We start from the raw sequence: 26290 nt of genomic DNA, 5'->3' as shown, positions 1-26290 counted from the left end.
GTAGAATATTTCTTCTTTCAAATATCTCGAGTATTTGCTACAACTGTCACACTATGTGAAATTCAAGGAAACTATTTTCAGTAAGTATAATATGAAGATTTGTATTAAATGTACTTATCTATAGCATGTTGGCTTTTATTGTGTATTAGCAGTTGAACTGGTAATAGCTACCAGTCACATGGTGAAATGAAAGGCTTTTACTTTCAAACCCAGCATAAGCTCAAAAACTGTTGCAATGTTTATTGAGAGGGTGTCAGAACAATCCCAGTCATCAGCAAGCATATCGAGAGAGAACAGGCCTTATTTCAATTCCTGTTCAGTTTCCAGCTTCAAAATTCTTATTTTTAGAGGAATATTTGTCTTTTGATACATCTAAACCACAATGTATTGTGGTTCACTAATTTCCTACAATTTTACCTTTGCCTATTCACGACTAGTATAGAAAACCTAACCAACAATCCTAAACTAAAATGTCCTGCCTTTTTAGTATAAAACCATAATACAAAATGATTCCCAGTCAGTGAAGTAGTAATTGCATGCAGGCATGAAAATGATAATAAATGTTTAAAGCCATTAGAAGTGCAGTGTATGTGTTATCAGCTCTGAATATTACAGACCTCCAATATGGTATAAAACAAGAAAATACTATGACCAAAAACTTGAGTGGCAAAAAAGATTATAGATGCAAATAAAAATGTGTGAAGCTCCCTGACAAAGTTGGAGCCTCTGCAGCTGCTCTGCACATTCAGTGCCAACATAAAATCTTCACCTTACCGGAATTATACCCATCCCCTGCCTTTGGTTTTTTTTTCCCCATGAAATATTTGTTTCACTTTTTAAAAGACATTACATGAAATCTGGCTCCTTAAAAACATCTGATTAAAAACCCCTGTACTTCTTTCCCTTGAGTACTAAGTCCTGAGGGATATTTTGTTTGAGAAAGTTTCTATTCATATTTCCATTATGTATCACCTTCATGGTCTCTTGACACCTATGAATTTATGCTTCCTCCTAGCTTTAAAAGAACTGAATTAGTTTAACACATTAAAAATACATATTCAAGCCCTTTTCAATAGCCCCCTATTTTCTTCCCTGCTGAGATTACAGAATTTCCTCATTCACTCCGATGTCAAGGATTTGACATTTAAGCCCCTAGTGTTCCAATTCACATTGCTGATATCACTAATAAATCAATCACTGGTTACAAAATTATTTCAACCATCTCTCAAACATTTTCAAGGCCTTTTTTATTATTTTTTAAAGCATTTGTGCATTTATAACTTTAAAGTCAAGATTTAAGCCCCAAGTTCCTTAAACATAAAGTCATAACTTGCTAAATAATTTTAACTGATTTGATATGTGACAACTTAAGACAACTCTGAAAAAACTTTCAGTCATACACTCTTAGAGATATGTCAGGAGCAAGGAGTTGGACTTGATGATCCTTAGAGGTCCCTTCCAACATGAGATACTCTATGATATGAAAAACACAATAGGATGTCAAGCAACTGTTTCTTGCTCCAGCCTTCTATAGCTAAGCACTCACATGACTGAAAGTTTTTACACTGAACTATTTGCACAAATAAGAATTGGAGTTAGTCTTTTACATCAACCAAGATTTGTGGTTATTATTCTTAGCCCTATGAAATTATAAACACAGTTTGTTAAATGAAAGAATGAGGGTACCTCATTCACCAGCAAAATCAACATTCTACCAGTAACCTTGGATTATTTCCAAGACAGCAAAGCATTCACTTTACACCTCAGATTTCCAACGCTTTGTTACTCAGATAACGTTGATGGAAGCTTCTGAATCCATATGGTTTTTCTAAAGGTGATCTGTAAGGTGTAAACCTTAACAGGCCCATCTGCTATATTACTGTGTTTTCAATGCACTAAATAAGGAAGGTCAAGTAGGCCTTACACCTTCAAACTAACTCATTTGAGACTCCTCCCTTTTGACATTTCCTGCAGATCATGACATAGCAAGAAAGAAGCAGCATAAAGGACATTACGTGGGCTTGAGCCTATTCTAAAATAGAGTCTGCAGCATTGTAAATCCTTCCACATATCATCCCCTCCCTCCCAGTCTTACTGAACTTAAAATGAAAACCCCTTTGAATTGATAAAAGGGATGGCTGACCAGAGACAAATGGACCAAGAAAATGTTAAGAGAACATTGGGGAATAGCAGCATCTCTGAGTTGGATCTGCACAAGGATCTCATGGTCCTAGAAATTCCAGTCATAAAAAAATAAAAGTATCTATCTTCACATATGTGGAGAATATGCACCTAAAATTGGACTAGCAATATTCAGAACACTGAGCAGAGATCTGGCTGACCTAGCCAATATGAAGGCTTAAAACGTCCCTATCTTCCACATTCAGTAATCAATACCCATTTAGGACTCTCAGACTCATGCATCACTCACTTCCTTTCCAAAAGGGTAGGTCTGGGTGTTTGTTGTGTTTAATTTTAACAGTTACCAAATATCTTTCTTAGAAGAGATTCTAAACCTCTTCTTTAATCCCAGTCCTCTCTCCAGGAAAATGTAGCTAGTCAGGGGAGGTTTAGACAGGAGATTAGGAACAATTCCTTCCCCAAAAGGTGGTCAGGCACTGGAACAGGCTGCCCAAGGCAATGGTGGAGTCACCGTCCCTGGTGGTATTTAGAAGACCTGTAGACATAGTGCTTAGTGACATGGTTTAGTGGACAACTTGGCAACTGGGGTTACTGTTGCAGTTACTGGTGTAACAGTTGGACTTGATCTTAAGGGTCTTTTGCAACCTAAACAATTCTCAGATGTCATATGGTCACCTGCCCCAAACTGAGCTTATGGATATAATTAACAAAGACAAATCACCAGGACCAGACAGCACTCACTCAAGAGTTCAGAAGAGTATAGCTATTAACTTTAGTATGTACCTTGTTCAAAACTCTCTGCTTTCATAGGAGATTTAAAAGACAGAAAATGTGATGTTACCAGATACTAACTTATCAGAAAATTTGAATGCAGGGGGTGAAAATCTGGGCATTGCAGACATGCTAAACTGTACAAATGAGTCAAAGCTATTCTGAAGAACAGAACTGGTGGGCACACACAGAACAAAAACCGAAACATTTATTTTAAAGGGATGAAATGTCAAATCCTCAAATCCATAAGAGATCTTTGAAGACAGTCAGCATGCAGGCAAAGGAGAGCTGGTTGATACCATATTCTTGAGCTTTCCAAAAGTATTTTATACAGACCCCATCTAAAAGCTCTTAAAAAATAGGCAGGACTGTTCAGATTGCAAAAGGTACAGCTAAAGGAGACAATACACCAGAAATTAAGTAGTGTGTGCTTCTTTTACAACCTAAGAACTTGATGGCATCAAAGCTGACATCTGGCAAGTGCCAGATTAGACAAAGAAATCCAAAGAAAACCTCTACAGAGAATAAATCTTCATACACAGGTGACTGTGCTATAGATTATTAATGCTGAAAGTTACGTATAAAATATCTTTTTGAACCCACTTAAATGAATATTACTCATCAAAAGCTAGAAAACACCATGTCATCTTATATGGCTTCAAAAAAACAAGTCACAGGGGGCTGAGAAAGCCTGCAGAAAGTATTGCCACTCGCTTTCCTTCTTCCTGTAGTCTTGCTACAGTCTCTGGGCATCTGTTGAACACAAGACAATGGACTGGATGTTGGTTTAGATCTGCTTCACAGTGAACAGAGGATTTGTGGCAGAACTGAACTCACTTGAGTCTGCAGCTCCAATTATGTCACCCTATCCAGCTGACCCTTCCTCATCATCTGCTTGGTTTTTACTTGCTATTTATATTCTTAATGGCAAAACCTCACTACTGAAAATAGAAATAACCACAAATGAATGGTATCTTCTTCTGTTTAATGCTTTACATTACAAGAGTAAATATGTGACCCTTAAAATACGACATTTTCAATAACTGACTTAACACTAACATCAAATAGTAGCCTCACATTTTTAAAACTTAGACATTCAGCAATTGACAAGCAACATGAAAGAGGGAACAAAATTACGGGCTTAAGGTTAATAGCTAATTTCTTTACTAAAGGGAACTTTAACAAATCTAAGACTAAGGAGTTGTGTTGTATTACAGGCAGTGCATGACTAGACTATGAGAACCCTCTTACAATCATGAACCCTGGCCACTGCCTTTAATATGAATTACAATGACGTGCAACTTGACAACAGTGTTATTAGCTGACACACAACATTTCAAGAGTCTGTTACTGGGGAAGCCTTCCTACCCAATGTTATTCAATGAAGCACCATACACACAAATATTATACCAAATAAGAGGAACAGCAAAGATCATCTGAATTATTTGGCAGGTTATATTTTGTATTTAATTTCTCTAAACAAGAAAATCAGGATTTTTAAACTCCGTTTTCACAGATGTGAAACTACTGCTATCAGAATCAGGTTTGAAATCTACATAAATACTCCTCGAAGTTCTAATAAAACTCTATCATCCCCTGACAATCTCTATCTACATTGTGATTTTCTCACTATGCTGTACATGGCTAACATGTACTAACATTCTACTGTTCAGCTCAGCTTACCTGTTACCAGAAGTACTCCATAGCATTTTATTTATATTCATCACAGAAAACAAGAAAACACATAAAACTAGGAAGTAATTTAGATGAAATAGATCTAATTTTTAAAGGGAGCACTTCAACCTAAAGCTAGGACATTAAAACCACTAATGGGAAGAACAAAGTGCTTTTAAAGGAATTAATATAAGCCTACATTAATCAATTCAGCAGGGAAAGAAAGCACTGAAGTGCTAGCCCTTTAGTATAATGGTAAAGAAACTACAGCAGGTTCAGAGATGATCCATGCAAATGCTAACCACTGGTGTGAACTGAATCACAACTCTACCAACATGAACCAATTAAAAGCACCACACTGAACTCCAAACAGGTTTGCGGTTGTTTGTTTTACTGATTGGTTTTTGACATTAAGGGCACGGATATTAGATAGACTATTTCAGAGAATACTGAAAATGCTAATGCAGAACACCATGATGTATGAAAAGAGGATCAATTTTTTACTAACTTCAACTCTAAAATGTGCCTTTAATGATCTTGATAACTCACGGGTGCGAACAGTGGCATAAATTAAGTTTGAAAATTGGACCATTCTTGGGTGATTTCAAAGACATTGTGATAAAGAGTTATTTTAATTAGTCAAGACAATCTGCTGCAGTGTACGAGGTTAATCCATCCATCATCTTCACATGCATCTGCGGCATTAGAAGCAGCAGATTGTTTTGCTGCTCTTCAGCACCTTCCTGTTCTGTTTTCCCCTTTCCTAGGGCAGTGCCTAATGTCTGTCTAGGAAATATACAGTAAGGACTGGAGGGGGGAAGGTTCCTTAATTTGCTCCCCTGTCCTTCAAGCCACCATAAATCTAAAGAGGGTCACGCTATTAATTTCTAAATTATTTTTTTCTCTCCCTCAGGAAATGACTTTAATAACAGAATGCTGGAATATGTCCCATTCTTGTGATGATTTGATGCACTATCTGACACTCCCTTCACCTCCACTCTATTTTCTTTACTTCCTCCCTTTCATGCAACCAAAAATGTCTGGTTTAGTAACCCATAAAAAATGGACTCCACAGTTTCGGGTGCTTAGCTTTCAGATATATTAATGCCAGTTTCTGACTAAAGGCAAGTGAAGTAGCTGCATAAAAGAGCACGCAGCTAAATATATAGCTACATTTCATAACCTTATCTATAAGAGCAAGAGCCAAGGTAAGAATCATGATCCAGTATAAGTTTCCTAGAGTAGCGGAGCATAAAACACCTTACAATAATCAAAACTTTTCAGAAGAGCTAATCAATTTACCCTGTTAATGGAAACTGAGAAATTCACATCAACTCCTCCTTACTACTAGAAAAATCCAGCAATGTGATCACTACAGACCACAAGAAAACAGTGTAGAAAACTCAAAGGAAAAGGAAAACCAAACCTTTACAAATAGATTATGTCTTTCTATCCAGGCATATAAACTATACATTAACTTCACAAACTCACGAATGAGAAGGTGTCTTATGATACTGCTCATTTAGAATACGGACTTTACATAGTTAAATCAGATCTCACCCTGCTGCAGACATTTGCTCCCACTGTGAGAGGTTCAGTTCCTACAACATTACCTTACACAAGCACAATCCAGCAAGAGTAATTAAAATAGGAGAAAAAAATTAATGCAAATTCCCAGCAGTCCAGAGACAGTCATTAATGAAGCTACACGTTTTCTTAATACCAGTGATTTCCTTTAGAAATCTTCAGTCTCAAACTAGCTAAAGATGAACTCTGCTATTAATTCTCACACTGGTCCTAAAGTTCACAATTTCTTATTATGAATCATTGAAAATTATTGAAGAAAATAAGGCAGTAGGTATTTAGGAAAGTCACAACAGAGTATTATGAACACTCTTGAAGTCAGACCATTAGAGCTTGGAGCAAGTATAAAGTAGGCAACTGATTGGTTTAGTGTGAGGTGTCCCTGCCCATGGCAGAAGGGTTGGAACTAGAAGATCTTAAGGTTCTTTCCAACCCAGATTATTCTATGATTCTATGATGGACAAAATTCTGTTCAAATCTCATCCTTCCAGTATCTGCTATTTTCTTAGTAAACAAACTCTAAATGAAGTTGTATCAGCAATATTTGCATGGTATAAAAACAGGTATATAAGGGAAACACCTAACTCATAAATACTCTAAACCATTAAGGTGAAAACAAGAAAACTCTCATCCTTCTCTAAAGCTGGATTTTCCTCCCCTGGATGCTCATATGATCAGACGTCCAAATATTTCATGTTCTCACAGAAACATGACACACATTAAAGTCCTTTTTACAGCTACCATTTTACACAAGCTGGAGCTTATGTTCGTGAGTGATGCGATTTGCAGCACATTAATGGGATATCACTAGAATATTCCACCGCTAAATTGAAAAGTAATAGAGTGGAAGAGTTCCCATAATAAAATACAGAATGTTAAAAACGACCCCATCAGTGCAGCAGTGGCAGAGATGACAAGCTATTTCTTTGTGTTCTTGAAAAATATTAAGGCATTCAAAGTATCTGTTGCACATTAGCAGTATTTTATCACAAGCTTGTACGACATTAAAAATATCACAATATTTGAGTATCTGTGTCTCTGCTATATAGAAAAAAAACTACCTGACATAGAAAACAGAAGTGTCAGGGGAAAAAAAGGTAAAAAGGAGATCTAATGTTTTCCCACTGATATCACAAGTTAGCTGATTGACAGTATCAGCTATGACGAAATGAAACAAAAGACTGGAGAGCATCTGTGTCCCTTCTAGTGCTAAAATAAGAACTGCTCAAATGTTGATGCCTCTATTGGGAAACACATAGGAAAAGGCTGAGGGGATGGGAAGAAGAAAGACAAGTGGGAGATACAAGAAAAATGGTGGGATTAAAGAAATGAGAAAGAAAGGAAGAGGAGAACGCCTTAGGTTAACACGTCTGAGAACAAGCTATTATATGGAACAAACTAAACAAAACACAGGAGCCCTCCTCCTCCCCAAAATTCCACCTTAATTATTTTAATAACAGCTATTTTTGAAAGATGTGGAAACAATAAGGTAAATACTAATTTAACATTTGGGTATTTTAAAGCCTTTTTACTACCACTATTTTTATTTGATTAAAGTAAGTCACAGGAGAAAGCATCCATCCAGATATCGTGGATGAAATGCAAGCCTGGAGGAGCTACAGACTCTGCGACAAAAGTCAGAAGATTGTGTCCTATAACAAATACTCTGCAAGGATTTTCTAAATGTCCTAAGCGCTAGTCGAAGAAGTACAACAGCGAGAACCAAGTTACTGTTCCTTAAAAGAGGACCATGAGAAAGATGGGGAAAGACTTCTTAGCAGGGCCTATTGTGACACGACGAGGGGTGATGGTTAGAAAAAACAGAGATTCAGGCTGGATGTGAGGAAGAAATTCTGTACAACGAGGGTGGTAAAACACTGGCAAAGGTTGCCCAGGGAGGTGGCGGATGCCCCATCCCTGGGAACATTCAAGGCCAGGCTGGATGTGGTTCTGGGCACCCTGATCTGGTTGAAGATGTCCCTGCTCACTGCAGGGGGTTGGACTGGATGAGCTTTGAAGGTCCCTTTCAACCCAAACCATTCTATGAGTCTATGATTGTTAATTCCTAATGGGAAAAAACCCAAACTGAAACAGAAAGAAGACAGAACAACAGAGAATGTGTAGTTGTATCACCTCACAGAAGCAGGTCTGTGTTCAGTCAGGGCCACCAAGAGTTTCAGAGCATACATTGGTACTGGGTCTGGAGCCATCAGAATGTGCTCATACCTGAAAAGGAAAGGGGGAAAGAGGTAGCGACAGTGAATAAAAGTCAAGAGATGAGTGCTAAAAAGCTGATATTAAAAATTCATCATTTCCCATTTCTAAACTTTATAAATACCACAGTGGAATTACAATACTGTTTGGAACTGTACAAAGCAATAAAGGTACAGTATTTGAAAACCAGCATCAGATTCTCCTTAAAAACAGCATTAACAAAAGAATTTTTTCAGAGAGATCTACAATTATAAAATGCAATAATATATCATTATAATTAATATAACTTACTATTAATACATTAACACTTAATTATATCTATTTCTAAAACACACATTATCAATAAAAATTATATTGAAACATTTATAAAACATGCATTTTGTCCATATGCACATGATTTATCTCAGTTACATATTTTTTATGTATTTTAAAAAATCTAATTTTAAAGAGATAAGTAGAAACTGAGCCTCTAAATATTAGGCAGAAGATTTATTGGGTGCTCAGGAAGACCATCAACCAACTTCTATATGATTAAGCTTTATATTTTGTTTACATAGTGGTTTTTCTCAGAAGGAAATATTTTACTTGTACATCACTTGCACTGAGCTTTATGGTTTATTTCAGGTTTCAAAAAACACTGTTTTAACTACAGCATATTCCCATTCTCTAAGTATTATGGAACAGAAAATACTTCAAAACAATATTTATTGAGAGCTATGGCAGCGATGATAAAACTACAAGTAAAACATCTATGAAACATTTCCAAACATCACCTCATGGAAATCTGGGTAAGGGAAAACAGGCTGCTGAGACCCAAACCAGACCTTGCTGTGGCTGCTAACATTCCAGTAACGCCCACCCAGCAAACAGGGCTAGTTTTTTTGTGTTTAATTCAAATTGTGTCTGGATGGCAACAAGATACAATGATGGAAGTCAGAAAGACGTACGCATAAAAACCCCCTACAAACTCGGCCATGCCAAAACACTGTCTTTGATTAAAATAGTGCTACTCAAACCACGTGGAAGTAATAGAACTGTGTGCATGATTCTCTTTGTTTGTAAAAGGAAAACCATGAAGAATTGACCAAGTACAAGTGAAGGATGTTTGTGGGAAATACGGTAGGTTATCATGGTTTGTGCTTCTGCTGCATTTTTTTCTTTTTTGTGTTCTAATAGGGGAGAGGATGGAATCAAGTGAATAAAGAATTTTCTTCCCATCTTGTGAACCCCTAGTGCTGCCGGATCCCTTCCTGTCACCTGGGTGCACCTGGTATGCACCCTGCTGTGAGCTAGCTCTTCACTGCAATGAAGATCCTCTCTCCCCCAACACCAAAGCTCAGCACTCTGATTTACATAGGAAGGGAATCTAGAAGGATACGTGATGCTTTCTGGCCACATCTTCGATCTAGACCAGTCTAAGACAAGGAGGGTGATGTAGCCTGTGGGAGCTCCTTCACAGAGGCTTACATTCCTACACAAGCACACAGCCTATGTGCAATTTGTCATGGCAACTACACATTAGTTTGAATATGCTGCCATAGACTTGCAAACCCCATTGGAGAAAAGACACAATTAATGAATTAGAAGTGTTTGTTTTATGTCTTCAGTGATTAAATCTCTTTTACAAATAACAGATTTCAGTTCCTGAAAGAAAACTATTTCCCACTGGCAATTAAAAAGTCTCTTTCTTCATAAAAGAAGAAAATACTGCAATACGTTAGTAGGCCCTGATCCTGGAAGCCCTACATGACAGCAGTACATATTTCTACCAAACATAATGAGGCTATTGGCCTTTTTTTTTCGTAATCTATGGCTAAGTCTTTTGAGGCAAGCAAAGATGCTATCAGGTGACTCAAGCGCCAAAAGTCATCTGCTTGCGCATAAAATATGGATTTAGGTCTTCAAAATGGTAATTCCCAATAGTAATAATAAATGAATCATCCATTCCAGCTCAAAAATGTGATACTTGCTTGTTTATAAACAATGTGAAACTATGCTTGTTTTACCATAAACACATCAATACCTTCCCTAAACAGGGTCCACTTTAAACAATTTTAAGCCTTCTATGTACTACACTTTTAGAGACTTCTTATTGTGCAGACTTAGCATCCTAATTCCTTCAGGTTTTACAAGAACCAGTCTCACTTTATTTCCTTTTATTGAAACTCTTTTCTCCTCTCCCACAAGGATAATACCAGTAAAGCATATTTGTAAGAGAAAGTGCACTGATTCATCAAACCAAATACCACCTGTGCAAACACAGATTACTAAACTCAATGTCTTGGCAATTAATATCAACACATTGCCTGAATAAAGGCCATTAGGAGCTACGAATATATGAATCTCTTCCAAACGGAAAATATTCTGTGCTTAAGATACCTTGTTAAATTAATGAGTTCCTTCAATGATTTCCCTGCCCCTTCAAAACACAAACCAATTTAGCAACAGCAGTTTTAGAGAGCATCTTATAAGGATTCTATAAACTCTCAGTACTACACTGCAAGGAGTTATTTTGTCAATTTTCTCTATAAGAAACCGTGAAAAGAACTACAGACCTGGGGATATGGTTTCTCTTAAGCTCTTAAAAGAGACTGAACATTTTATCTACAAATTATATCAAGTATCCTGGACTTCCTACTTGCAGAACCAGCTTAGCAGTCTACTATGAACAAGCTACACAATCTTTCAAATGAAATAAAACTTCATTTACACAATCCTTTCCTTTTGCAGTTTCTGACTCAAATGTCAATTTATATATAATTTGGGATATTACAAATTAAAAAGAGCTGATGGTTCAATGTCTGATAAAAAATCTGGACATGTAACAAGGCATTTGCCTTCTACCCTTTTTATAGCTGAAAGTTTCATTTTAGTTATGAAATGCTCAGAAAACTGAAATTTAATAACACTACATGATAATAACACCTCCATTTGATCAAAATTCTATGAAGAAGTTAACTTTCTGATTTACAAATGCACAAATGTTTAATGGAAGCACCATTTTATTGACGATGCTAAAGATGAGGGAAAAAAAAGTAACCACTGCATTCCTGCACTTATCTCAAAACGAAGACTATATTTCATGCACAGTGACCAAAACTCCATTTCCTGGCTAAGTTTTACATTTGAACAAATTGACTTGTGGAAGATATTTATAGGAATGAATTACAGAGACAAATGATAATCACCATAACCTTTGTTAGAACATTACATGTTAAACCCAGATGTCCCTCTCTTCCATACTCAACAGCTTTCAGTAATAGAATCAAAAGGGGTTGAAACACTTCTCCACACAGACTGCCCATGAACAAGCAACCATTGCCTCTCACCTTTTGACTGTCCTCCAGCCAAGTCACACTCTGTCCCATCCTTTGTCCAGCAACAGAAAAACTAAACAACATCAGCAAACACCTCTTCAACCTTCAAACACAAGCTAGTTGCCTCTTCATTTTCTATCTCAGAGTTTTCAAGCAATTCTTACTTCATGGAAAAGAGCTTTACATTACCTTTATAAGCAGGTTACATTGAATCTAAGACCTCCCTTCTCTTTAGATTTAGGCCAAATCTCTTTGCATTCTTCTTTTGAGAACAATAGAGAGTGTATGTGGATTCATTCCTACCTCCCATCAATATTTTCTTACCCATACCTAGAATATTGATGAACAAAACTTACCTTTCTTGTCTTTTTATAGACCAAAGCATTTGCTTGGTCTTTCCTTAGTTTCTTCTTGAGTCTTCTTCAAACTGAATTTTGAGGGGTTTTTTTCCCCAGAAAACCCTCCTCCAGCTTTTTGTTCCCTCTGGCCCTTCTGCATTGATTACCTACTCTCCACAGGTGAACGTATTTAGCCCAGGCTAGCTCAACTCACAGGTTCAAGTAATGTATTAAACATGCAGGCACTACTTAACTCTTTCTGAACCACTAGAAGATTTACATATTGTTTTACTCTCCTCCTAAGCTAGAGTAAAAATTGTTTAAATCAAGTTCCAATATATTCCAAATATCATAAACTTTAATATTTTCTTGAGATAATCTCAAATGGTTTTCCAAATACAAGTATCGCCATCTGTATTGATGAGATAAAGAAACTGACTCAGAAAATATTTAAAACCTGGAATCAAGATTCTGAGCTACTTCAAGACTCTTTTTCATACATCTGTAATGCAATGCATGCAAAGATAGCACAGGTGAAGTCCCTAAAAAGCATCACATTCAGTTTCAGACCAAAAAGCCCTCCCACTCAATTGAGCTAATTATACTGGAGACAGGAGTATATTGCCTCTTCTCCTTCTAGTTTGTAATCAGCATGACCCCCACACCCTCCAGTTCAATGAGAAACACTTTACAAGATGGGCATGACTACAAATGGCAAGTTTTGGAGCAAGGACAGAATTTGGTCTTGCTTGACTCCAGGTCTCCCCCCTTATCTGAAGAAAATTATGACAGCTTTTAATACTGCATATACTCTATTTTTTAAAATAATATTCCCACTTTCCATTTTAATTCATATTGATGAACTCCCTATTTCCCAGAGGGGAAAAAAAAATAATGTGAAGAAAGATGTGAAAATAAGCTTCCCTGTAGAGTTCTAATATTTCCTTCCCATTTTCTCTCACATAGCAAAGATCACACATCCTGCATAGACAGAACTTTGATCCCCAAACTTTAAGAATATTAGACAATTAGCAAGAGACAGTGTCATTTTTGGGGAAGGCACTGTGTTTCTGATCATCATCCAGCATCCATCCGTCCACCCTTCAGTCGCCTAATGTAGGGGTGGGGAACAACTTTGTCACTCAGAGCGGCTAACTATTTAGAATTATTAACTTCTGTGGAGTACACATGAAAATACACATTGCGTAGCATTATTACAATAATGTGAAAGATAAACCACAGAATAGTTTGGGCTGGAAAAGACTTTAAAAACATCTAGTTCCAACTGTCCAAATGATGACTCATCATTCCTGTACTGGTCTTGTGTTCATGCTTTCCTTCCCTCTACTCACAGGTGTTATTAGCTCACAGTATCTATGTGCATAACACAGAAAGCTTGTCTTAATGCCCACCTGCAATGAGTTTGAAATGACAGGCCTCATTTGATGACAAACCACATAAATGAAGTTCCAGGCCACACCTGGCCCACAGGCTGTAGTTTTCATCTACTCTTCTGGAGGGTTTTTCTGTTGCTTAGGGCAGCACTAAAGAACAGCAATCCAGAGGCAATAACCCATGGGTGGATCATGGAGGACTAACCCATCCTATTTATTATCCTTTATTAAAAGTTACATGCCATTCCCTATGATTTCAGAACATTTTCCATGAGGACACAATATCCCAAATAGACAAAATAATGTTGCTGTTACAATGTTGTCACTTTATTAGCAGAACAAAGAGAAGTATTAAAATCACAGCCCAAAGCTAGACGAAACTTGTTTCACTCCAAGAGCAGCCAGAGGCACAGTATCAGAAGTGAGTGTTGCACAAAGTTGTGTTTGTGTTGTGTATACAAAGTACTAAATAAACCTAGGAGAGAAACATTAGGCAGAGAATTCTGGCAGCACTTAATTGCTATTCCTCTTTTCATTTTGTTATTTAAACATAAAAAGAGTAGTTAAAACAAATATGCTGTCAAAATGGATTGAGTATCAAGTTATTCCTCATTACAGAAGCAATATTATACTTACTGAGGCAGCAATGAATCTCTAATGAGAGACAGAAGCTTGCTGTTTGAGTCAAGGCTCTCCTCTTTCTCCTCAGCCATGACCTCGTGGCTTAAAAGCAGTGATGTGGTTTCTGCGAGCAACCGCAAGCTGAAGAGTCTCCATTCCACTTGAAAATAAAGGTGCCAAGAATGTGACCACACTGAAGTCTAATGAAAACAAAATGTGGAATTCATGGAAACTGTAACTGTTGCACCTATCTACTTACCATTCTGACTGTGAACCAGAGAAACTAGTGGTGGAAGGATACAGTCTTCAACCTAAAACAGAGAATTAGAAAGAGCTGGCTTAGATTATTCACAGGGGAAAAAAAACAGAAGAGAGATACATTATATTATCTATGTTCATTCCACTGCTAGAGCCCTTAATCAAAGGGACGAATAATCATGGAAATGCATCTATAGTTACACTTATAAAGCCACAAAGTTCACTTTTCTCTGGTAAACTGCCATGAAGTTACAGATAGCAATGCATTTTTATCTAGAAAACAACAATTATTTTGGTATAGTTCATTGAGAGTGAATTTTAATTTAAAATACAGAACTTGGTGCACATATAAGGTATCAAGAAAGAAGTACTATAATATCTATTAATCCTGATGCTTTAATCCACGAACTAATCATTGAATAGAGTTCAGAAGACATGTCCTAAACCAAACCTGCATAGAACTAAAATACATCAGGAAAGATGTACTACTTCTAATGAAATATCCTTAAGCTTTAATAGAGCCTTCATAAAATTTTAACTTCTTCCACTCTGATAATAAACAGTCTTCCACTGAAATTTAAATATACAGACTTACTATTTAAATATGGAAAGAAAAAAACAACCAAAAAGCAGTCAACTATTTGTTGTCCATGACTGTATTGCTACCCTAACCCAATCATCTGTCACAGAACCAGTCAGCTTAGTTCCATTTGAAATCAACTTATGGCAAACCTGGCTATAAGTCAGTTTTACATATCTAATATTATAAAAATAATGTATTATTAGTATTCTGTATAAGAGAATTAATTGCTAAGTCTTAAGTCATTGGTAAAATATAATTTATTTAGACAGGACATCCCTTGGTTTTAGGGAGAGGATGGACAGACAGCCCTAAAACTTTTAAGTAAGCATCATGGATACACTGCTTGTTCTTGGATTTACTTATACAAATAAAATTACTGTGCAGGTTCTTGCTACACCATGGACAGGATTTGGTGTAACGAGACTATGTTATAATCCTCCATGTGTTTTCTTTCAGTGATTAATGCCAGAAGGTGGGATTTCTAGATTTCTGCAGCTGCTATTATGAAACATCTACAGAAGCTGAAAGTATGTATGAAAAGGGGTCACTGAATGAAGTTAGCAATTACTTCATTGCTTGCTGGTGGTCTTTGTTAAATCAATCTGTGACATTAATGGACTCATTTAGTCTTTTTTCTCTTCTGAAAAACCTACCAAAAATTGTCTTTGTTACATATTTTCAATAAAAAAGGTAGAAGACTGCTTGAGGTATAGAAGTAAAACTACTCCTGCAAGTACAAATAGCCTTTACACCTACATAGATAATACTATATATCTTGTTCCTGACAACTGGAAATGAGTAGAAAAAGAGTAGGAAAAATAGACCAAGCATAAAGCACAAATCTAGTTTCAAGTAAAGTAATTCTTGTGTTAAGAAGTTTCCTAATCTGATGCTAAATCTGTATTTTTGCATTTAATAGTGCTTGCTAGCCTTTTCTCTTATGTATTTGTCCAATCCTATCTTAAATGTACTAGTACTTTTAGCATGTGCAATACCTACAGCACTGAATTCTACAATTCAATTATGCTGTATGAAAAGGCACTTCCTTGTTTAGTTTAAAGCAACTAACTTGATAGCCACTTAATCTTGTTTTATGTAAACCACAAATAATTATCGCCAATTAGTCTTTCCCATGCCATTCATAATTCTGTACTCTCAAATCTTTAGTTTCCAAGCTGAAGTTTTTATCCTTCATCCCCTCCTCACATCACTGAGCTGCACTTTTTCTTGTAAAGCTTCATTCCCTTTGAGAGTGAATGACCACAACTGCATTCAGTATTCAAGGCTTGAGGGCACCATGGACTTACCAGGGTGTAGTGATGTTCTCTGCTTTTCTGCCTGATCTTTTACTAGTCATTTCTAATAATCTCATCTTTCTGATTACTGCTGAGCATAAAGGTATCATTTTTATAGAAAAATTATGCTAAGAGATCCCCAGAACAGTTAAAATAGTTTACAGCTTGACACTGCATAGGCACAGTTGGAATGATTTTCCCCATGTGTGTCACTTGACATTTATCAGTATTGAATTACATGTCATTTTATTGTCCTTTCACTCAATACCTTGAAACCTTCAGCAACTCTCCTGTCAGTTTTAATTTTCATTACTGTGAATAATTTAGTGTCATCAGTCAGTTCTGTCACCTACATATTCATTCCCTTTTCTGGATTAGTTATAAATAGCACATGTTGCAACACAGACCTTTGTGAGGCACAATTCTTAATATGCCTACACTTTTTAAACTGATCTCTATTCTGTACTTTGTACATTTTAACTAGTTAGAAGAAGCTGATCTGTCAGTCAAGGGCTCACAGTAGAAGGATTCAATATACTAAATTCCTGTTGAGCCAAGGTACCCCCAAAATGGTGATGGAGAACTAAACTTCCATTCACTTGTGCTAGTTGGCAAGGATGTATTCAGCTATTGAACACATACATGCAACTATCATGTATTAATGAACTAGCATATAAGCAAAGTAAACCTACTTGTTATCCCCTACAATTTATGCTATGTCTATATGGATGGCTTAACAGCCTTTTCAAGGCCACAGAACTTACCTTTGTACAGCTAACATTCCCAACCTAAAAAAATCTCTCCCTTGATTAAAACTGAGTTTCAGAGCTCTTCCAATCGATGCTTAAGGCTAAAGTCTTGACATTTGGTATTACACTGGGCAGACAGAAGGAGTAAGCAGGCTTAAAGTCTGATCCAATACCATTTGTGAACCACCCTGCTCTCAAGTGAAAATCAGACCCCAGAATTAAACTTACATAAAGAAACTATGCCATCCATTCCACGCAGTTATCATATCCAAAGCCCATTAATTTATTCCAGAGATTTTTCTAGTGATATCTGGTTCTTTTCAATGACAAATATGCTCTCCTTATCCACTATTGAAAGCAGAACACAACAAAGCAAAGACCAGCAGCTCTCAAACCCTTTTTCCATTCACATATAAGACTCACAACATCCAACAACACCTTGATATTTATTCTCATTAAAATTCCACAAACTCATTGCTGGAAGTGACCATGGAATTAAGATCACGCTGCCTTCATATTCCTTAAAGAATCTGCTGGCGGCACAGCATGTTCCTCAATGTTTTAATACCGCCAGTAATCTCTTAGACTGTCATAGAAAAGAAATAATCTAGTACATGTTAGAATGAATTTGGGAGAAGGATGACATTGCTGTAATTTTTTGGGGAAAGTCTTCAGAACCTCAGCATCTTCACTGAGATGCTGGGTTTTTTCCCTTCTGGGAAGAGACAGCACTGATCAACTGACTCAATATGTCAATTAGTGCAGAACTGGTTTCACAAGAAAAGTCTCCTGGCATGTGGATTATCCTAATGGACAGAAAGCCACACAGGGTGTAGAATTTTAATCTGCTTCAAAAGAGGAAGCGACTGAAGAAATGCTCTACAACATGTTTATACAGTCATATCCTACACTGACAAAATTAAGGTGTCAGTGGTTAGATCAGAAGAGCCTGGGGATGAAGAGCACCACTGATGCTGAATCAAGAAAAGACGAAGATGAGCAGAAAAAGAAGCACTTACAGAAGTTTCTATTCTTCTGTTGCCATCTTTGGTGAAAATAGCTCTTATATTGTCAACCAGTAGATTTCCATGTCATACCGCTTTTCCCTTGGCTTCCCATCAAGCAACCCATCATGTTCAGCATGCTTTTATTTTAGCTGGTTTTAAAAGTAAGTTTTAAAACCTTGAGGAGGACAATCATTGCTGACAGCTTCTGGCTCAACTAGAGAAGAACTTTCATGCTTTGCGTAAAAGATCATCTATGCAGTATACAGATCATTTTTGAGAGCTAGTTAGAGTATAGAAAGGACTCCCACAGGAACTGCCTGCCATCATGAACCTCATCACTGTTCAAAGTGCTTTGAATCAGCATATCTCCTTTTTCAGGCAAATACATATACTTAATAAAGAAAAAAATACAGATGATACGGTCAGCACAGAATTCTTCTATTTAATTATATCTAAATCTTTACCAAAATTCGAAATTAAATATTATCATAACACTTATTATCTGTGTTTAATAAGTATTTTTGCATTCTAGGTACATGAAGGAAATAGGCAGTTGGACTTGGGTCAGTTTAAGAAACCAGGAGTTATATTCCACTCCAGTCTACAGACTCTTCCTGGTGGCCCTCATCATCAGATCTGCATACCTGAAAATCCACAGTTTTCCCCAAATTTGCCAAGTCACATTTACCATTCATCTTTCCTTTGTATCTTGTAAAAATGCACACAACTGCATGCAAATGAAATTACTGCTCACTACTGGCTTTCATTTGAGCACTTTCAATTAATTTCCCTTGACGTTATCACAGTCAGCAATACACAATACAGCCAGTCCCCACAGAAATGAATCTCCCCAATAACTGACTTCAAGTTGATGGTAATCAGAAATTTGATAACAAAACACCCATTTATTCAATTTTGTTCAGGACACAAAGGCAACTCAAACATGAACTAAAAACCAGAACAAGAAACTCTTTTCTTCTCAAAGCAGAAACTAACTTGAAACATTGCTCTTGAATTCTTATTAACTTATATAAATTCCACTGAACCAAACTGCAAAACTTACAAGTTCTGCTTGCTTAATATAACCTCACAGAATCATAGAATCCCAGACTGGTTTGGGTTGTAAGACTGTCACAATCATCCAGTTCCACCCCTATGCCATGGGCAGGCACACTTCACACTAGGCCAGGTTGCTACAATCCCCATTCAACCCGGCCTTGAACACTGTCAGGGGATGGGGCAGCCACAGCTTCTCTGGGCACCCTGTGCCAGCGCCTCAGCACCCTCACAGGGAAGAACTTCTGCCTTAGATCTAACCTGAACTTCCCCTGTTTCACTTTGAACCCATCATCCCTTGTCCTATCACTACAGTCCCTGACAAAGAGTAACTTTTTAATTAAGTTCATTACACTTTATTAGAACTGCATCTAATTTCTGATTGGAGACTTTAAAGCAATGTCACAGTTGTAGTGACAAAAAAAAGTGCATCCTCTCAAGAGGATGGTTTGGGCCTTCCCCTCACCCCCTCCATAAAATGCTGTTTGTAACCAACTTTGTCTAAATGAGCAATCCAGGCTTTAGAGATCAGCCCAGCATACACATTTCTCTCCAATAAGAGAGTTACCTATTAAACACTGTTAGACTTAAATATCGATCTGGAAGCTCAAACATGTCTTGCTTCCACTTCTTAAGAAAGCACCAAGTTTCTCTGGGTGCTGACATTTCATAGATTCCAGTCATGCCCAGCAAGCAGCAATTAGAAGATCTCCCTTGAGTAAGAGCAATTCTAAAAATGGTCTGTATGCATCACAGAAGATGAAGTACCACTTTCCTCTTAAGTAATGTATGCTGTGCATTCGAGTATAATCAGCACACTAGACTTCATAAATAGTATTAAACTAATTACTGTTTGCACCACTCGTGGCAGATGTGCTTAGAGATTATTAATTACAGTGGACAATTTCCTGATTTTTACATACCAAATACAAGACAATTTCTCCACTTTGTGTCTGAGTGGCTTATGCTGAGTGTCAGGAGGGCTCTTTTAAATTAGGAAGAACTGTTATTCATGAAAATGAGTCAAGTAATAGATTTTCTTTTGTCAAAAAATATAACTTGTTCATTGACAAAGTAATTAATAATTACTTCTATTTAATAAATTTCTCTATATTCCTATTCTGAATCAGGGAAATTATTCTACAAAAGTGGTATGTGTCATAAAATACATATATTTATAAGCACTGGACAGGCAGGAAGTTTTATCTCTGGCTACCTAAGGTTAACTGATGTGCTTGGATGGATTTTAAACAAACATCTAAACCTTTCAATGTATGTGATGAAGTAAAGTGTTCCTCAGAAATTTAGGTACTTAAATAATTAAGTCACCTACTGCTACTTCAAAGACAGTGGGACAATCATTCCCTGGCTTCAATATAATGTTCTGCTGAATGTGGGGATGGGAGTAGGGGAAGAACAGTTGTAAAAGGGAGATGTCTCCTTGCAGTTATTTTTCCTCGGAAAACCCATCAGACCATTAAATAGGTCGGGGAGTTTTATTTAATGTGCCGACACAAGGTATTGCAATCTCAGTAAATGCTCATGAGCCCTCATAAAACATGGTACAATTTCTGTCAGTATAAGACACACTGATCACCCACAGAAGTAAAACAATTACTTTTAGAAATGTACTATCATAATACAGTGTTTTGCGGGCTGACAGGCATTGTAGGGAGGTATCAATAGGCACTCATACCTCACCTACATTTGCATTTCTTTTCTAGAACATCATCTGCCATATAACTTTAAAGTGAATTGAACTGTTAGTTCTGTCATATTTCCCCTCTGACTATTAACTGGTTACATTTTTGTGCATAAAGACCATTTTCTCGTATATCACTCTTGTGTGAGCATAAATGAAAAGAAACATTAAGCTTATTTAAATTCCAATTTATATTTTCACTTAAGAGTTTAAACACTCAATAACATACACACCAAATAGGATCCAACTCTTAAAAAACCTTAATTTCTAAGATCACCCATTCCTATCCAGCACAATCCCTAAGATCACACCTTCCTATGTATTACAATTTGCTAATGTCTTTCTTGATTTAAGAGATTTGAGTATTCCCTTAACCTAATTCCAACACGAACACATACATTTCAGTTTTAATTAAATGTTCACCCCAGTAACAATGGCAGGTTAAACTTCTGGTGGGAATTCTGTTGCAAAAACACATTAGTACAGGTTACAAGTTGTGAAACACGGATGCAAACATTCCGACCTCTTGATTTGCTGACAACTGTTTCACAACATAATTATTTTGCCTCCAGCTCACAGTAAAATTTAGCTCACAGTAAAATCATTTAACCAAAAACTTCAAAGAAAACAAATCTTAGTTATGTAAGAAGCTCACATTATGTGGGTTTGGTCGTAGTAATGCAATTTATAGCAAGCAATCTGTTACACAAACAAACAACAAACCACCATTAAGTGTTATTGATGATCTCATCAGGAGGGGTATTGATGGAAAAGGATTATCAACCCTCAGAGGTGATCTTTCCAAGCTATGAAACTGAAGAAAAACTTCTAGAACCACGTTGTAAATTTGCATGGAAATCATTTTAAGACCTGCTATTTCTAAACTTCAAGCCCTTTTTTATTCTCCTCTAACTTATCAATTAAATACAATACACTGAGTCAGGATGCCTTGCCGCTGCTTTGAAAATTAAACCTCTCTATAAAGAATAACAGATTCTACTGTCAAATAGACCCACACTACATTGTAAGTCATATTTCACAGTTTCTAAATTTTCGATACATTCTGCTTATCCATGGAATTAGGCCTACTAGCCTCAAATACTTAATTTGTTGCCAGACTTACAGTCAAGCGATGGGCTGTCAACAAGACAGGATGCTGTGTTATTGCTTCCAAGGTGGATAAAGTAGTTTTTATAAATTCTTCTGATGCAGCTTGTCCTATTGGTAAAAAATCACCATATTTCTTTATAAAATGCAACAGTTGGAATGTCTGCAGATAAAAGTACTGCAATATCATCGGTTGCCTTACCTATTGCTCCATCCAAGTTCGTTTCTCCTGAATCTATCGATCTGATAAAGTTCTATAGAAGAAGAACATATAAGTTAAAACACTTTAGAAACAAAAATAAAGAGAAATCACTGAATGATTACAACATGAAGTTCCTTAAGGCACTGTGTAAATACAAAATGTGAAAACACCTACATTAGGAAACACTATAACTAAGATATGAAAGACTAAGAGAATTAATGATCTAGCAACTATAATGTGATTTTGCACGTCTGTAACGCTGCTGGACACTTAAAGGTAGAACACAGTAAGAACTATTACTCTGACTAATGTCAGGAACAGTAACATTTCCAGCTAAACAGACAGCAATTAAATGTCTTTGTTGTTAACAGAAAACTGTAATTTCTTTGAAGACTATGAACTACCTTGGACATGGCTATGTTAAAATAACTCACAAAGACCAAAGACCCTTCAGAAAATGCAATTTTCTGTTATTTATACCATCTTTTTGATCTCTGTGCATACTACACACACTATGGCTACAATTACACACTGGAGAAGACACAAAAATGCATTTTGAGGAAGAGGGACAAATATTCATAATCTGGGTTAAATAAATAGACCCTGTATTCTTTTGCCTTTTAATCTTGATTTCACTCTTTTCCTTTCATTTCTATGCACAGCTGTTTATGTCACAGGGACGCAAAAGACAACATTTGATAAAGAAGGACAAAAATCTCAGCAGAATTTATAGTATGCTCTTTTTTACTAATGCAGTATTTAATACACAGCGAATTTACCATGGACAAACATCTTTCTCATTTTCAATTTGCACCACATATCTACTTATTTATATGATGTAAAGCATTAAGAAAATTATGCTTTATATTTCCCTATCAATTAAACTTTTGTTATTATACAGCAAGTTTACAGATGTGTCTAAGTGGGTTATCTTTTTCTCCGTATGTAAGAAACACCTGAAAGATTCTTCTCTAATTAAAAATACAGCTAGAAACTAATTCTATTTTTTGTAATTTAAATACATCTCCGAGGCAGTCATAAAAGCCAACTGCTTTTATAAAAAAAAAGGTCATGTTATCTTCCTGATCATTTGAAGGAAAACACCAGTTATTACCTAAGTAACTTGTTTTGGAAGAGAGTAAATTATTTTGTTTGCTCATTTCAGACAGTTTCACACTTAACCATAGTCTCAAGACCAATTTGGAATGATCAATATAGTTGGTGCAAAAATTGTTCTGGTTACTAATGCTTATTTCCTTAATTTTTATTAGAGACACAAGAAGATGTATTTATACAAAACAACAACTATCTGGGTGTTTTTAAGCAATGGAGCGGAATGGTATGTGTATTCTGCTACAGGTGAGCCTGTGCCCTACGCACTCCACTAGGAGCCTACTATTAGCTGTGCCTTTGGGGCATCTAATTATACCTCCGTGTAGTTCTATTGCAAGCTGAAAACATGAAAGGACTATCCTGACTCCATCTCAATTTCTTTGCACAACACTACTGAAAATTACAGATGATGGAAATAACTTCAAAGCAGCACGGCAAAAAGAGAAAACAACAATCTCAATGAACAACAGCTACAGGAAAATTTCTCTTTTCCTTCCAGATCCCAAGCAAATCTTTCTGCCCCTAATAATTTCTTGTTGTTAAGAGCAAGATTTCTGAATAAATCAGAAAAGGAAAAAAGAAAGGAAGACTGACTTGCTAAAGTCTTAGAGATCTCAATTGTAGCACACTACTCTGAAACAGTACAAACTAATGATCAAATGTCTCTTTCTAGGTATCAGTGGGAATGTTGTTGAACACAAAATTCCAGAGTAGACCGTTGCCTGATAGAATGGATAGTTAGTCTTCCAGAATTAATTCTATTAGTCATATCATAACACAGTTATATAAAATGGATTCAAATTTGATATTAATTTTTCAGATATACTACTTTTCATGCAGATATACTCCCTTTTTCATGCATAAATTTATTGCATAATAGGATATGTAAACTTCTGAATTGTCTTGTTCGAAGGCTGGATCCATGGGCTGTGGCCAATGGGATGAGGTTCAACAAGGCAAAGTGCTGGGTGCTGCATTTGGGCCAGAACCATCCCATGCAATGCTCCAGGCTTGAGGAAGAGTGGGTGGAAACTGCTCATGGGAAAGGACCTGGGGATGCTGACTGATGGAGCTGAACACGAGCAGCTTGTCCCCAGGCATCCAAGAAGCCACCAGCATCCTGGCCTGTATCAGCACCAGTGTGGCAGCAGGGCCAGGGCAGGGATTGTGCCCCTGTGCTGGGCACTGGGGAGGCTGCACCTCAAATCCTGTGTTCAGCTCTGGGCCCCTCACTACAAGAGAGACATTGAGGTGCTGGAGCGGGGCCAGAGAAGGGCAACAGAGCTGGTGCAGGGCCTGGAGCACAGTGTGATGGGGAACGGCTGAGGGACCTGGGGGGTTCAGTCTGGAGAAGAGAAGGCTCAGGGGGGACCTGATCGCTCCCTACAACTGCCTGACAGGAGGATGGAGTGAGGTGGGGTCGGTCTCTGCTCCCAAGGAACAAGGGACAGGACAAAACAAAACGGCCTCAAGCTGCACCAGGGCAGGTTTAGATGGAGCTGAGGAACAATTCCTGCCCCAGAGGGTGCTCAGGCATTGGAACAGGCTGCCCAGGGCAGGGCTGCAGTCACCGTCCCTGCAAGTGTTCACACACCGTGGAGACGAGGCCTCAGTGCCATGGGTTAGTGGTGGCCTTGGCAGTGCTGGGGAACGGTGGGACTGGATGAGCTTGAAGCTCTTTTCCAACCTGGTTGATTTTGTGGTTCTATGATTCTAAGAGGGAGGAAATATTCATTAAAGCAATATTCTCCTCCCTGATCTGAAACAAAAGCTGTTCTAGTATAAATAGCCTGACTTCCTCAGTCAGTAATTCAAGCAAACTGGAGTAACAAGCATCAAAATAAAACTTACATGGTACCTGGTCTGCTGTACCTATACTGGTGACAAAGAATTTCACTTTCTAGAAGGTTGATCAGAAACCATTCGTAAATCTACAGCATAGTTACATACGCTTCAAGGAGATGAAGGGCTTTGCAATTCAACATTGGCAGCTGGAAAACTTTTTTAGTCGTCCTAATGCTGATTTTTATACAAATATTTTAGTAGAGCCAAATTAAATCCATATTTTCTTGGAATCAAGAGGCAAAGAAGAAAGAAAAGTGAACATGAACAGTAAACTTTAATCTAGCTGCTTGTGGTGAAGCATTTCTTCATGCTGTTGTGGAAGTAAATTCCCAGTTGGCATTTAGGAAATCCATATACTTAAAAGTATTAGCTTAACTCTGATACACAATTTTTGAACTTGCTTATTTTCTCATTTAGCAGAAACAACTGCTTTCCTATGAGGAAACTGCATTACAACAGCAATACTGCATTTTTGCTATCCCATGGCACAGTTAATTTTCTATTGCTAATGTCATAAATAGGTTGTAGAAGATAGCATGAGACAAACAACTCTCTAGCTTACACTACTCAGCTTTTCATCAATCAAATACAGTGTAAAAGTACTGATGAGGAAAAAAATGACAAAAGGAGAGAATTTCTAAAAATGTAGATTAGATTATTATCTTCCATTTCTACTCATAAAATTCTACAAAAAATATTCTGTGTAATTCTGAACTAAACTTTTCTACTCTAATAAAATGCACACAGGAAATTCTCAGTTTGTTAGACACATGCAGAGTTTCTCTATGCTTGAATATCAGATAGAGTATTTTCCCTTTGACCCAATAGATCACTACTGAAAATCTTTTCTAATACATAGTTTTTAATATAATCAAAGCTTAAATTTTATATTCAGAATCAAGTTTTCTCTCCAATTTATAAATTTAATGGAACTTTATTAGCATTTAATGTAATTTTGTTACATTAAACTAATTCCCCCAATGTTATGCGTATGTGCATTTTGTAAACAAGATTTAACTTAGGTGGCTATACTCACAAGTAAGGTCCCATAGTTGCAAAGAAACTCCTCTGTGACTATCTGGGGACGAAATATCTGTTTGAATTTAGCAAAAGTTGAAAAAAAAAGAAGAAAAGGCATTAAATGTGTGACCAGAATAAGTAAAACCTCTATTTCACAGCCATGTTAAAAAAAGAGGACAAAGTATGTATTTGCTTCTATCATTGGAGCTGTCTTGTAATGTGCTAAAATAAGACGAACATTTTTAATGCTGTGGTATAGCTGGAATACTCAAAATATCTACACATTAATAAAAGCTCT

General features: G+C 36.9%; 1 protein-coding gene across 1 annotated transcript in view; it reads right to left on the bottom strand.

Moving 5' to 3' along the window:
- Positions 1–26290, bottom strand: part of ULK4 (unc-51 like kinase 4) — a gene marked incomplete at both ends in the record, with an annotated part of 202619 nt that overhangs the window by 111520 nt on the left and 64809 nt on the right. Inside the window, 6 exons of the mRNA XM_080611269.1 lie at positions 8305–8397; positions 14071–14215; positions 14315–14366; positions 21829–21923; positions 22015–22066; positions 26009–26065. Coding sequence (XP_080467395.1) covers positions 8305–8397; positions 14071–14215; positions 14315–14366; positions 21829–21923; positions 22015–22066; positions 26009–26065 — 494 coding nt within the window. The remainder of the gene's footprint in view (positions 1–8304; positions 8398–14070; positions 14216–14314; positions 14367–21828; positions 21924–22014; positions 22067–26008; positions 26066–26290) is intronic.

Source organism: Psittacula echo (genome assembly GCF_963264785.1).
Source record: "Psittacula echo genome assembly, chromosome: 2".
Classification (NCBI taxonomy): domain Eukaryota; kingdom Metazoa; phylum Chordata; class Aves; order Psittaciformes; family Psittacidae; genus Psittacula; species Psittacula echo.
This window is presented reverse-complemented; position numbering and strand designations above follow the sequence as displayed.